This window comes from Theropithecus gelada, chromosome 8, assembly GCF_003255815.1.
Source record: "Theropithecus gelada isolate Dixy chromosome 8, Tgel_1.0, whole genome shotgun sequence".
In the NCBI taxonomy this organism is placed as follows: Eukaryota; Metazoa; Chordata; class Mammalia; order Primates; family Cercopithecidae; genus Theropithecus; species Theropithecus gelada.
In genome coordinates this window covers 100067150-100082075 of record NC_037676.1, presented here as the reverse complement: position 1 = coordinate 100082075, position 14926 = coordinate 100067150, and the positions used below count along the sequence as shown (strand labels likewise).

General features: G+C 42.3%; 1 protein-coding gene across 5 annotated transcripts in view; it reads right to left on the bottom strand.

The window, feature by feature from the left end:
• Positions 1 to 760: 760 nt before the first annotated feature.
• MTDH (metadherin) overlaps positions 761 to 14926 on the bottom strand; it is an 81456-nt gene continuing 67290 nt past the window's right edge. For all 5 annotated transcript variants that reach the window (XM_025393532.1, XM_025393533.1, XM_025393536.1 and 2 more), the window contains 3 exons: positions 9320 to 9460; positions 4048 to 4204; positions 761 to 3081 (listed from right to left, as the gene is read on the bottom strand). In XM_025393532.1, the coding sequence (XP_025249317.1) occupies positions 3011 to 3081; positions 4048 to 4204; positions 9320 to 9460 (369 nt within the window). In that variant the 3' untranslated portion in view covers positions 761 to 3010. The remainder of the gene's footprint in view (positions 3082 to 4047; positions 4205 to 9319; positions 9461 to 14926) is intronic.

Below are 14926 nucleotides of genomic sequence, written 5' to 3'. Positions count from 1 at the left end.
TGAAGAGGTTACTTATTTCCCTACTAGTTCTGGAAGCATTTTATTCATGCCGCCATAGAATAGGCTCTCTTCCCCTGCTCCTCCCTGAATCACCACCTAGATTTTAGTGCTTTCTGAGTTGATGATGTAAACTAGTTCCTGTTCAGGTGCCAGAAACTTTTTTTTTTTTTTCTTGAGACCGAGTCTCGCTGTCTTTTATGCTGGAGTGCAGTGGCGCGATCTCGGCTCACTGCAACCTCCACCACTGCCCTGGATTCAAGCGATTCTCTGCCTCAGCCTCCCGAGTAGGTGGGATTACAGGCACCGGCTACCATGCCCGTCTAATTTTTGCATTTTTATTAGAGATGGGGTTTCACCATATTGGCCAGGCTAGTCTCAAACTCCTGACCTCAGGTGATCCACGTGCCTCGGCCTCCCAAAGTGTTAGGATTACAGGTGTGAACCACTGCGCCTGGCCCAGAAACAGTTTTTATGTCACATAAAGATCTATGAAACAAGGTAAAGGGTAATTAAAATACTTTGTGACAGAGTTTGCACCTCATGCATGTGAAAGAGAATGTAATTAATTTTATCGTTTATATAGCTGCCATCTTTTTTTTTTTGAGACAGAGTCTTGCTCTGTTGCCCAGGCTGGAGTGCAGTGGGGCACGATCTTGGCTTTGCAACCTCCGCCTCCTGGGTTCAAATGATTCTCTGCCTTAGCCTCCTGAATAGCTGGGATTACAGGGGCCCACCACCATGCCCAGCTAATTTTTTTTTGTATTTTTAGTAGAGATGGGGTTTCACCCTCTTGGCCAGGCTAGTCTTGAACTCCTGACCTCGTGATCCACCTGCCTTGGCCTCCCAAAGTGCTGGTACTACAGACGTGAGCCATTGCACCCAGTCAGCTGCCATCTCTTAAAACAAAACCCAAGTCCTAGCTCTTGAGCCAGAAAGAATTCATAGAGGTATCTCTATACTGGATCCACCTCAACTTAGCAGTGCATCTCTGCATCTCCACAACACCTTTCTCCTCAAAACATCTGGTGTCTTTAACATCTGGCATAGGTGGTAGAATGGGGAGATACTAGGCTGAAAAAATAAAGTCCAATGTTTGACATAGCCAACAGAATTTTAAGATAAAGAAATGGTGAGGTAGAGTTGAGAGAGTTCAATTATATTGTTGAGCATAGACCATTTGGCACATTCTAAAATTAGATTCCCTATCAAATTCTCCTTTGTGGTACCTTTACAAAGTGCTGACACCTTCGGAATCCTCCAACACCTATGTAAAGCTAACAGAATAAAGTCATTTGAAGAAATCCATCCTTGGCACTTTAGCTATTACCTACCCCCATATTGAAGCAAATAAAAAACAATGCTATCCATTTGCTGAATTTATTTAAACAAGTCAATTTAGAAATACCATAGAATTAAACAAAACTTCTGACATGTAAACATACTGCCATGTTCCTGAAACAGATGTTAACACCTGATAAAAATTAATAATCTCTTGTTAGGAAAGCTGTCCATTAATAAGGCCAGTCTTCAGCAAAACTAAAACCATTTTGTTTGTTTAGCTTTCCTAGTCTGACAATGCAATACTATTGAACCACAATCAAATATAATGACAACATTGGATGGATAGATCAGTACCATTGGTTACAGCTGTTAAACAGGTTCATTCTTGGCGCCACATAAAAACAATTAAGCCAATCACATCGAATAAATCATGGCTTGGTTTTCTTTATCACAATTCACTAAGTGATGTTAATTATGGTCCTTGTCAAACACGTTTGGTAAAGGCTATTTACAGTGTACATGGCTGAGCATGCACTATTTATAGTTACAAAGATACCTGCCAGTTTATTACAATAGAATTACACAGTGCCTGAAAATGGTGAAACATCTCACGCATCATTTAAATCAATATAATTTCAAGCAGGAAACGTTCCTTATTTGACCACAATTGCAATAATTACATGAAAATTCTTATAAAAACATGAATCCCCTTCAAGAAATTGATGCATATTCTACGCACTACAGGTTAAGGCAGTAAAAAAATGTATTCCTGATAACTGGAGGTCTTGACAATGTCAATTAAAGCTGTCTGACTCTAGTTTTTCATTCTCCATCATATACCAAAAGTTTGTGAATGATTTCATTTTTAAAGTCAAAAAAGTATTAGTAACTAAGAAGTGTTGAAGCTGGAAAAAAGTAATTGCTAGGGAAAGGAAAAATGTAAATTGGATTTTGCCTGAAAGTTTTCAAATCATAAACAATAGCATTATTTATGAGTCTAAGCCTTAAATGTATAAAACAAATACATATAGTTCACTTTTCTTAATTTAAAATATACTGTACTTTGAACAATTCAAGTAATGTAAGACTATCAAAAATAACTTCATAAGCCATACAAGTGTCAACTGCATTTTCGGTATTTTAAGAACTTTTAAAAATTGTAAACTAAACCATGACAGTTTAGTTAAACAAATGATAAATGACTTTTTATTTGCACTTGTGATTTCTTTAATACAAATTGCTACCAACAAATATGTAAAGATATGGCGGGTTATGTATTTGATCAAAGCACTTTGATTTAAGCATAAAACAGATTCAAATGGTACAAGTTCTGTGCATAAGATCCAAGGAATTGCTTACTAATTTGTAGGCAACCCTCTTTCTAATCAGAATCCTTTATTCCTCGGCTGCAGATGAGATAGGGCACAATCTGTTGTAAACAGGGCACTGCTGTAAAACCAAGATAATATTCTTAAATTAAGATCGTTCTTGTTCAATTAAAAAGACTTTCCCAAGTGTCTTCCATCACTGAGTATATTCTGCTGACCTCTTAATTTCATAAATTAACTTTCTTTTGATTCCATTTTTATGGTGGTTGTGTCCGCAGTTTTGTTTTAAAAATTGGTTTAAATTTATATAAAACTCTGTACATGTTCACAAATTATTGCATAAACAGCATAATCTTCAAGACAGTGTTTGCAAACACATGTCCAATTCAGGAAAAAAAATTTCACGTTTCTCGTCTGGCTTTTTTCTTCTTTTTTATTTGTTTGGGAGATTCCCAGCTAGTTTCAGACTTGGCTAAAAAGAAAAAGGGGGGAAAATGAAGAAAAAAATTAGGAGGATAGTAAATATTGTTACATCTCAATAATATAAAAGTAGTAACTATGAAAATCTTTTAAAATATTCAAATTTTATGTTTAAGTTTTCAAGCCCTTATTATATATTTTAAGTTATTCTATGTCTTCCTCCCTCCTTTCTTTTCGATGGTATTTTATTAGGTTGAACAATATGGAACTGCTGATATTCAACCAGTTTTGACCTAAAAAAACTGTTATTTAATACAGATCAACCTAACTAATAAAAGAGAAAAATGGGTAAAATGGATACTAAAGGTAGCTGAAGAGAGTAAAGGAGGAAAAAAAGCATAGAATAATTTGTAGCCTCAAGAACATGTGCAGAGAAAAAGGGAGAGGGACCAGATAGACAAGCAGGCAGGCACGAAAGTTCTCCCTCTCTGTTCTCAACATTGTATTCTCTCCTTCAGAGGCAGATAGATAGATAGATAGGTTGATCATTTATTTATTTATTGAGTCTCGCTCTGTCACCCAGGCTGGAGTGCAATGGTGCAATCTTGGCTCACTACAACCTCTGCCTCCTGGGTTCAAGCGATTCTCCTGCCTCAGCCTCCCCAGTAGCTGGGATAACAGATGTGCGGCCAGTACACCCAGCTAATTTTTGTATTTTTAGTAGAGACTTGGTTTCACCATGTTGGCTAGGCTGGTCTTGAACTTCTGACCTCAAATGATCCGCCCGCCTTGGCCTCCCAAAGTGCCGGGATTGCAGGTGTGAACCACAGCACCCAGCCTCCTTCAGTTATTTTAACAGCTTGGCCTTCACAACTTAAGTACACAAACGTCCAAAAAATTTAGCATTTTCAAAGGAAGAAAGGGCTACTCTTATTAATCCATTAGACTTTTAAGATCAGAATCTTAACACATGAAAAATGTAAACAGTACAAAGGAACAAAAAATGAGGATTACTTACTCTGTGAAGGAGGCACACTATTTTGCTTGTTATTTGACTTGGATTTATCTGTCTCTTGTAGAGTTGGCGGCACTTGGGAGGAGCTCTTGTCAGAATCACTTTTTGATAAGATAACAGATGGCTCGGTAGAAGTAGCAGGTGGAAGAGTCTTGACAGGCTATTTTAGGAAAAAATCATCTCAGGTTTTTTGGTGAAATTTTCAAATAAAGTTTAAATATCACAGTAATACTAAGAGGTTGTTTAGCAGCAATTCAATACTAATATGGTTTCCAGATAAGCAATGTAACTCATACCTGCCCTCTAGTGATACGGCCAAATCAATCATCACCCACGACATTTATGAATATGTTGAGATAAAAATGAAGGTATGAAATTACAAAATGTCTACCGAATTTCAAATAGAAATGAATAATTTTTTTCATTAACTTTTTTTTGAGGTGGAGTCTCGCTCTGTCGCCCAGGCTGGAGTGCAGTGGCACAATCCAGGCTCACTGCAACCTCTGCCTCCCAGGTTCAAGCAATTCTCCTGCCACAGCCTCCCGAGTAGTTGGGACTACAGATGCCCGCCACCATGCCCAGCTAACTTTTTTTTTGATTTTTAGTAGAGACAAGGTTTTACCGTGTTAGCCAGGATGGTCTCAATCTCCTGACTTCGTGATCCGCCTGCCTCAGCCTCCCAAAGTGCTGGGATTATAGGTGTGAGCCAACACGCCTGGCCTAACTTTTATATTCTCATGTTTCATTATAAATAAGATGATTTTATACTTTTCTTTTTTGAGACACAGTATCGCTCTGTGGCCTAGCCTAGAGTGCAGAGGCACCAAACAGTTCACTGCAGCCTTGACCTCTGGGTTCAAGCGATCCTCCCACTTCAACCTCCGGAGTAGCTGGGATTATAGGGTGAACCACTGAGACTGGCTGATTTTATACTTGTTGGTGATTCAATGCTTGCTGTCCATTTCCACCAACTCAGAATGCTTCAAAAATTTTTGTGAAAAACAGAAGGAAAATAGCTAACTTCTGAACTACCAGTAGATGACAACCCCTAATCTCCTTCCCAACAGGTAAGAATTTCTCAAATAGCAGCAGCAACAGCTTCTGTTTCCTATGAGCACACTGTGGTTACTGGTCCTACTGATTCAAGCAACTGGTAACACTCAGGTCCAAATTTTCAGTGTTTTATCCAGTCTGGTAGTGAAATTAAAATGCTTAAGGCAGAGCCTAGATTCTTGAGCCTTACTTCTCTACAGCCTGGAAGCAGAAAAGAGGTAAACTAACTTATTTGCCTCACTGAGGCATATCCATTAAAAAATGATCAGGACCTGGTAATGATAAAAACGTCAGTAATCTGGAGCGCCTTCAGGATGTGAGAGATGAGAAGATCATTTCACCTATTAGCTCTATCTGTGATCATTATCCCGAACATAGAAAGAAGGGTAAGTAATGCTTCTCTAGACCCTATTCTTCCAGGCCCCATAGATTCGAGAAAGCAAAATGGGATAAGGATACAAGAGGAAATGGTGTGAGCCCAAGTAATTACTAGGATTCTTTCTTCCTATTCCAGGTATCTGAAGTTGTATTTGTGTGTGTGTGTGAGAGAGAGAGACAGGATCTCACTCTGTCACCGAGGCTGGAGTGCAGTGGCATGATCTTCATTCCCTGCAACCTCTGCCTCCTGGGCTCACAAGATCCTCCCATCTCGGTCCCCCAAGTACCTGGGACCACAGGTGCACATCACCACATCCGGCAATTTTTTTGTATTTTTGGTAGAGAGGGGGGTTTCACCATGCTGCCCAGGCTGGTCTCGAACTTCTGAGTGCAAATGATCTACCCATCCGGACCTCCCAAAGTGCTGGGATTACAAGGCATGAGCCACCGTGGCCGGCCCTGAAGTTGTATTTATGTTGCCTAGTCTCTTTACCTTTCTTAGTGTTCCCTGTATTTATTTCATATCCAGAAGTTTTATTATTACTTATTTTTAATCTCCTTTTCCCCTCTATTCTCACTTATCTACATTAAGTCACAGAACGGATCAAATATTCTTCATAAAATGGCTTCTGAAAATGATTTAATATAAAAATGTTGAACAGAGGCCAGGTGCGCTGGTTCATGCCTGTAATCCCAGCACTTTGGGAGGCTGAGGCAGGCAGATCACTTGAGGTCAGGAGTTCGAGACCAGCCTGGCCAACATGGTGAAAACCCGTCTCTACTGAAAATACAAAAATTAGCCAGGGGTGGTGGCGTGCGCCTGTAATCCCAGCTACTCATGAGGCTGAGGCAGGAAAATCGCCTGAACCTGGGAGGTAGAGGTTGCAGTGCGCCGAGATTGCGGAGTGCGTCACTGTAATCCAGCCTGGGCAATAGAGCAAGACTCTGTCTCAAAAAAAAAAAAAAAAAAAAAAAAAAAAAAAAAGTCAAATAGACCCTTTGCTATTTATTGCACACACACACACACACACACAAATATATATATATATATATTTACAAGGCCTCACTTTGTCACCCAGGCTGGAGTGCAGTGGCGCAATTACAGCTTATTGCAGCCTCAACTTCCTGGGCTCAAGTGGTCTTCCCACTCAGTCTCCTGAGTAGCTGGGATTACAAGCACACACCATGACACCCAGCTAATTTTTGTGCTTTCTGTAAATACTGAGTCTAGCCATGTTGCCCAGGCTGGTCTCTAAATCCTGGACTCAAGCAATCCTCCTGCCTTGGCTCCCAAAGTGTTGGGATTACAGGCGTGAGCCACTGCACCTAGTTGCTTATTTATTCATGAGATGGAGTCTCACTTTGTCACCCAGGCTAGAGTATAGTGGCGTGATCTTGGCTCACTGCAACCTCCGCCTCCCAGGTTCAAGCAATTGTCCTGCCTCAGCCTCCTGAGTAGCTGGGATTACAGGTGTGTGCCACCACACCTGGCTACTTTTTGTATTTTCAGTAGAGACAGGGTTTCACATATCTGTCAGCTGGTCTCAAACTCCTAATCTCATGATCCGCCTGCCTCAGCCTCCCAAAGTGCTGGGATTACAGGCATGAGCCACCACGCCCGGCCTTTGCCATTTATTATATTGAGACTGTAGCCCAGGTGTGGTGGCTCACACCTGTAATCCCAGCACTTTGGGAGGCTGAGGTGGGAGGACTGCTTGAGTCCAGGAGTTTCAGATCAGCCTGAGAAACATGGTGAGACCCTGTCTCTATAAAAAATACAAAAATTAGCTGGGTGTGGTGGTGTGCATCTGTAGTCCCAGCTACTCGGGAGGCTGAGACAGGAGGATCACTTTAACCTGGGAGGTAGAGGCTGCAGTGAGCTAAAACTGTGCCACTGTACTCTAGCCTGGGTGACAGAGCAAGACTCTGTTAAAAAAAACAACAAACAAACAAACAAACAAATCTCCCAAGACTGCATCGTTTTATCTCAAAATACGCATAGGGAAATAAAAGCATCAACTCTAAATAAGGAGTATTATTAAAACTGTTTTAGTACAAGACAGTTACAAATTCACTTTTCTAGCAGTAACTCAAGTTTCTTGTCTAAAGCTGTTCCACTAAATATGTAAGCTCCCAAGGGCAGGTGGTTTTTGGTCTGTTTTGTTATCTGCTGTATCCTCGCACTTCAAATAGAGTATGGTACGCAGTAGGTTCTCAATACATTTTTTCTGAATAATAAACCAGGTGCCGGGCACGGTGGCTCATGCCTGTAACCCCAGCTCTTAGGGAGGCAGAGGTGGGAGGACAGCTTGAGCCCAGGAGCTCAAGACCTGCCTAGGCAATATAGCGAGACCCTGTTCTCCACAAAAAGGTGAAAAAAAAAAAAAAAGCGCAAATAAACCAGGCAACTCTAGTAGAATTTAATATATATATATATATTTTTGAGATGGCGTCTCACTCTGTTGCCCAGGCTGGAGTGCAGTGGCGCGATCTTGGCTCACTGTAACCTCCGCCTCCCGGGTTCAAGGAGTTCTCCTGCCTCAGCCTCTCAGGTAGCTGGGACTACAAGTGCCTGCCACCACGCCCAGCCAATTTTTGTATTTTTAGTAGAGACGGGGTTTCACCATATTGGCCAGGCTGGTCTCGAACTCCTGACCTTGTGATCCACCCACCTCGGCCTCCCAAAGTGCTGGGATTATAGGCATGAGCCACTGTACCCAGCCCTAAATTTATTTTAATATGATGTAATTAATTTACCCAATTAGGAATCAGATTTTGTGTCGCCAACATAGGCCTTTTATAAAATGGTCCCTTCTACCATACAGATAGCTTCCATAGAAGGCACATCTTTCAAAAGCCTATGACCAAGTTTTAAACAAATGTTCCATTTTGGGAGGCTGAATCATAGTCGTATTATATACATATATTGGGAGAAAATGAAACCAATCGTATTTTCTCTAAGCTATCTATCCCTTGTATGCCTAGATATTTAGCAGGAGAAAATACAGTACAGTGGTTCTTGATTTCACTACTGATAGTTATGTGACTCTGGGCAAGTTATTCAACTTCTCTAGCTTCATTTATAAAATGCATCTTACCTTTCTCTTGGGATTGTTTTGAAGACTAAATTAGTCATTATATTTTAAATGGTTAGCACAGTGCTTAAAACATTATTTATGATAAAATACTTGAGTCAACACAACTTTATTATGCTTTATTTATTTATTTTTTTTGAGACAGTGTCTCGCTCTGTTGCCCAAGCCAGAGTGCAGTGGCATGATCTTGGTTCACTGCAACCTCTGCCTCTCAGGTTCAAGCGATTCTCCTGCCTCTGCCTCCTAAGTAGCTGGGGTTACAGGCACCCACCACCACACCTGGTTAATTTTTGTGTTTTTAGTAGACACGGGGTTTCACCATGTTAGTCAGGCTGGTCTCGAACTCCTGACCTCAGGTGATCTGCCCACCTCGGCCTCCCAAAGTGCTGGGATTACAGGCATGAGCCACTGTGCCCGGCCAAAACTTTGTTACTTTTTTTTTTAAAAGATGGAGTCTTGCACTGTTGCCCAGGCTGTAGTGCAATGGCACGATCTCGGCTCACAGCAACTTTCACCTCCTGAGTTCAAGCGATTCTCCTGCCTCAGCCTCCCAAGTAACTGGGATTACAGGCTCCCGCCACCACGCCCAGCTAATTTTTTGTATTTTTAGTAGAGACAGGGTTTTGCTATGTTGGCCAGGCTAGTCTCGAACTCCTGACCTCATGATCTGCCTGCCTTGGCCTCTCAAAGTGCTGGGATTACAGGTGTGAGCCACCGCACCCGGCAACTTTATTATTCTTAAAAATTACCTGGCTATTTTTGACGAGTACTTCGGCTGGATCACTAGTGCTTATGGTCTTCAAGGAAAAAGCTTTCTCCTGTTTTGGACGGGTTTTAGAGGTATTCACTGGAAGCTCTTCTCTAATCTCTTTTTCTAATTCTTCTGTGTCCTACAGAGAAAAACAATCTATTAGATTATATAAATCATTCATTCTTCATTAATTAAAATCTATGGTGGTGTATGGCTGTAATCCCAGCACTTTGGGAGGCGGAGGTGGGTGAATTGCTTGAGCTCAGGAATTCAAGACCAGCCTGGGCAACATGGTGAAACCATTTCTACAAAAATACAAAAATTAGTCACATGTGGTGGTGTGCACATGTAGTCCCAGTTACTCAGGAGGCTGAGGAGGGAGGACTACTACTTGAGCCTGAGAGATTGAGGCTGCAGTGAACTGTGATCACACCACTGTACTCCAGGCTGGGTGACTGTCTCAAAAAAACACAAAAAACCCCCCAAAACTACAAAAACACAAAAATTAGCCAAGCATGGTGGTGCATTCCTTTAATCCCAGATACTTGGGAAGAGGCACAAGAATTGCTCGAGCCTGGGAAGTGAAGGTTGCAGTGAGCCGAGATCGCACCACTGCATTCCAGCCTGGTCAACAGGGGGAAACTCCGTCCCAAAAAAAACCACAAAAACACTTCACTTAACAATTTCAAGGAATAAAATGTTTATACATAAGTTAATTTTCAAGATAAATTAAGCTTACACAGTAGAAAGGGCATAGACAGGAAATTCCTATTTTGGCCATACCACAATCTAGCTACAAAATCTCAGGGACAGCTGGGCACAGTGGCTCACGCCTGTAATCCCAGCACTTTGGGAGGCTGAGGCAGGCAGATCACCTGAGGTCAGGAGTTCAAGACCAGCCTGGCCAACATGGTGAAACCCTGTCTCTACTAAAAATACAAAAATTAGCTGGGTGTGGTGGCGCATGCCTGTAATCCCAGCTATTTGGGAGGCTGAGGCATGAGAACTGCTTGAACCTGGGAGGCGGAGGTTGCAGTGAAACAAGATCTCGCCACTGCACTCCAGCCTGGGCAACATGGTAAAACTCTATCTCTACTAAAAATACAAAAATTAGGCTGGGCGTGGTGGCTCATGCCTGTAATCCCAGCACTTTGGGAGGCCAAGGTGGGCGGATCACTTGAGGTCAGGAGTTGAAGACCAGCCTGGCCAACATGGTGAAACCCTGTTTCTACTAAAAATACAAAAATTATCCAGTAATGGTGGTACATGCCTGTAATCCCAGCTACTTGGGAGGCTGATGCATGATAACAGATTGAACCTGGGAGGTGAAGGTTGCAGTGAGCCAAGATCGCGCCACTGCACTCCAGCCTGGGTGACAGAGTGAGAGATCTTGTCTCAAAAACAAACAAACATCTCAGGGACAAGTCACTTAGTTTCCCCAAACCTCAGTTTCCTCAACTGTAAGGTAAAATTTACCCTATCTAAAAACTCATATAAGCTTTAAGATTTCCATTTTTTGAGGGGTATAAAAATTTATTATAGGCCGGGCGCGGTGGCTCAAGCCTGTAATCCCAGCACTTTGGGAGGCCGAGACGGGCGGATCACGAGGTCAGGAGATCGAGACCATCCTGGCTAACACGGTGAAACCCCGTCTCTACTAAAAAATACAAAAAAACTAGCCGGGTGAGGTGGCGGGTGCCTGTAGTCCCAGCTACTCGGGAGGTTGAGGCAGGAGAATGGCGTGAACCCGGGAGGCAGAGCTTGCAGTGAGCTGAGATCCGGCCACTGCACTCCAGCCTGGGCAACAGAGCGAGACTCCGTCTCAAAAAAAAAAAAAAAAAAATTTATTATACATAAAGAATATCACCACTAACAGATGCAGACAGGCCAAGACACTATGGTACAGGGTGGAGGACGGCTAGCCCTTTGGAAAGTGAAAGGTTTGGGTGGCGTGGGCCTCATGCCACTCTGATTAATCAGGAGACGGGAGGGCACATGCCAAACACCACAAGACATCAAGGCAGCAAGATTTCCATTCTTAGATTTTCAAACTTTCACGAAGTTTCAGCAAAATAATTCTAAAGCACATTATATGCTTAGGTATGTAAAGTAAACATGAACTAGAATATATTTAATAGAAACATTACTGTTTTTTTCTTTGGCAAATGCATCCATATAAAATGGAAGTTCTTTTTAACAAATGGCTAAGATGATCTTAATGTTCTTCTAACACTAATATTCTATTCTATGATATTTATTCAGTATAGTAGTGGGTTTAGATAGTCAAAATTTTCTATATATTTAGGCTGAGCAGGTAGCTTTGGAAGTATGTGTGTGAAGTCTGTAATCTCACAAAGTTTTTCAAAGTTTTGCAGTCTTACAAAGTCAGAAGACATCAATTTATTTCCATCCTAAGTTGAATTCAACAGTGAAAGACCCCATCAGCCACGCATGAACACCAAAAAGGACTTTGGGTCTGGTGCGGTAGCTTGCATCTGCAATCCCAGCACTTTGTCAAGGAGCCAAGGCAGGAGGACTGCTTGAGCCCAGGAGTCTGGGATAGCCTGTGTAACATAGGGAAACGCTGTCTGTACAACAAAATAAAAAAAAAAATTAGCTGGGCATGGTGGTGCCTGCCTGTAGTCCTAGTTACTTGGGAGGTTGAAGCAAGAAAGCAAGAGGGTCCCTTGAGTCCAGGAGGTCGAGGCTGCAGTGAGCTGTGATGAAGTCACTGTATTCCAGTCTGGCAACAGAATGGAATGTCTCAAAAAACAAACAAAACAAAACAAAAAGAAACAACTACTTTTTTTTTTTTTTTTTTGAGACAGAGTCTCACTCTGTTGCCCAGGCTGGAGTGTACTGGTGCAATCTCAGCTCACTGCAACCTGCGATTCTCCTGCCTCAGCTTCACAAGTAGCTGGGACTACAGGCGCCAGCTACCACACATGGCTAATTTTTGTATTTTTAGTAGAGACGGGGTTTCACCATGTTGGCCAGGATGGTCTCGAACTCCTGACCCTGTGATCCACTTGCCCTGGCCTCCCAAAGCGCTGGGATTACAGGCGTTAGCCACGGCACCCAGTCTAACTTTTTTTTTTTTAAGATGGAGTTTCACTCTTGTTGCCCAGGCTGGAGTGCAATGGCGCAATCTTGGCTCACTGCAACCTCTGCCTCCTGGGTTCAAGTGATTCACCTGCCTCAGCCCCCCGAGTAGCTGGGACTACAGGCGCATGCAACCACCCCCGGTTAATTCTGTATTTGTAGTAGAGGCGGGGTTTCTCCATGTTGGTCAGGCTGGTATTGAATTCCTGACCTCAGGTGATCTGCCTGCCTCGGCCTCCCAAAGTGTTGGGATTATAGGCATGAGCCACTGCACCCAGTCATAACCTGTTATTAGTAGGATATATGTGCTATGTACTCAGCATAGAACTTCATGGATATCTAATTCTCCAAACAACTTATGCAGTTATGTAACTTGTGCAAGGTAAAAAAGAATGACAGAACAAGATTCAGAATATAGATCTGACTCTAAACCTAGAATACTCATTCATTGTATTTTTAAAAACACAGCCAACATTTTAAAAAGGATAATCAGAATACCAAAGAAACGTTCACGTTAATGACCTCTGCCAACACATTAAACATTTCAGAATACATCCTACAAAATTTCTTTTAACAGGAACTCAACTAATCCACAATCCACAAAAGTATCATTAGTAAATACTCTAAGTCAAAGAAACTCAAGAAGAACTTGGCTAAAATGGTTTTTAGGTAGTACTACTAACAAAGGATAGATGTAACATTTCTCATCTCCCAGCTCCAGCTAACAAGAACAGCATATCTATCATATAGTTTTAGTTTGTTCATATCCATTGATCTTAGCTATGTTACAACTTTAATGCCCATCCATTTTTACTACTGAAAAAGTAAGTGTTGATAATAAGCTTGTATCATTTATGAGGGCTTGTATTTCCCACAATAAAAAATAACTGAATACATATTTCTTTAAAAAGCCATGAAACTTCTTCCAAAAACAGTAAGTGGCTGGGCTTGGTGGCTCACACCTGTAATCCCAGCACTTTGGGAGGCTGAGGTGGGAAGATCACTTGAAGCCAGATCACTTGAGACCAGACCAGCCTGGCCAACATGGTGAAATCCCCTCTCTACTAAAAATACAAAAATTAGCTGGGTGTGGTGGCTCATGCCTGTAATCCCAGCTACTTGGAAGGCTGAGGCAGGAGAATCACTTGAACCTGGGAGGCGGAGGTTACAGTGAGGTGATACTGTGCCACTGCACTCCAGCTGGGGCGACACAATGAGACTCCGTCTCAAAAATAAATAAGGCTGGGCGCGGTGGTTCATGCCTGTAATCCCAGCACTTTGGGAGGCCGAGTTGAGCGGATCACTTGAGGCCAGATCACCTGAGACCAGCCTGGCTAACATGGCGAAAGCCTGTCTCTACTAAAAATACAAAAATTAGTCAGGCGTGGTGGCATGTGCCTGTAATCCTAGCTACTTGGGAAGCTGAGGCAAGAGAATCGCTTGAACCCGGGAGGCAGAGGCTGCAGTGAGCTGAGATTGCACTACTGTACTCCAGCCTGGGCAACAGAACCAGACTCTGTCTCAAAAAATAAATTAAAAAAAAAAAAAAAAGCCGGGCGCGGTGGCTCAAGCCTGTAATCCCAGCACTTTGGGAGGCGGAGACGGGCGGATCACGAGGTCAGGAGATCGAGACCATCCTGGCTAACACGGTGAAACCCCGTCTCTATTAAGAAATACAAAAAACTAGCCGGGCGAGGTGGCGGGCGCCTGTAGTCCCAGCTACTCGGGAGGCTGAGGCCGGAGAATGGCGTGAACCCGGGAGGCGGAGCTTGCAGTGAGCTGAGATCCGGCCACTGCACTCCAGCCTGGGCGACAGAGCGAGACTCCGTCTCAAAAAAAAAAAAAAAAAAAAAAAAAAAAAAAAAAAAAAAAAGATAAACAAATAGAACAGTAAGTAGGAAAAACTACTATGTGGTCTATCCCTAGAAATTGCGGCTCCCTGTCTCCTACATTTGAACAATTAATTACAGTTATAGTAAGGAATACAAATATTTTAAGAAGTTATAATGTAACAGTATTAGTGCTTTAAAAAAACTGATATGTTTCTAATAATCTGATACATTTGAAATTAAAATACTTTTTTTTTTTTTGAGACAGGGTCTTGCTCTGTGACCCAGGCTGGAGTACAATAGTGTGATTTTGGCTCACTGCAAGTTCTGCCTGCCGGGCTCAAGTGATCCTCTCACCTCAGCTTCCTGAGTAGTTGGGGCTACAAGCGTATGCCACCATGCCTGGCTAATTTTTGTAGAGACAGGGTTTTGCCATGTTGCCCAGGCTGGTCTCAAACTCCTGGACTGAAGCAAACCTCCCACCTTGGCCTTCCAATGTGCTGGGATTACAGGTGTCAGCCATTGTGCCCGGTTAAAATTTCATCTCTGACTTCATTTTTAGTATAATTTACTTTTTTCCCCCCAGATAGGAGAGATCAAAGAAAAAGAAAAAAAAGAAAATGAGTGATGGAAAGAGAAAATGTCTGTTGGGTAGCTGTCAAAAAAGAAGGAAA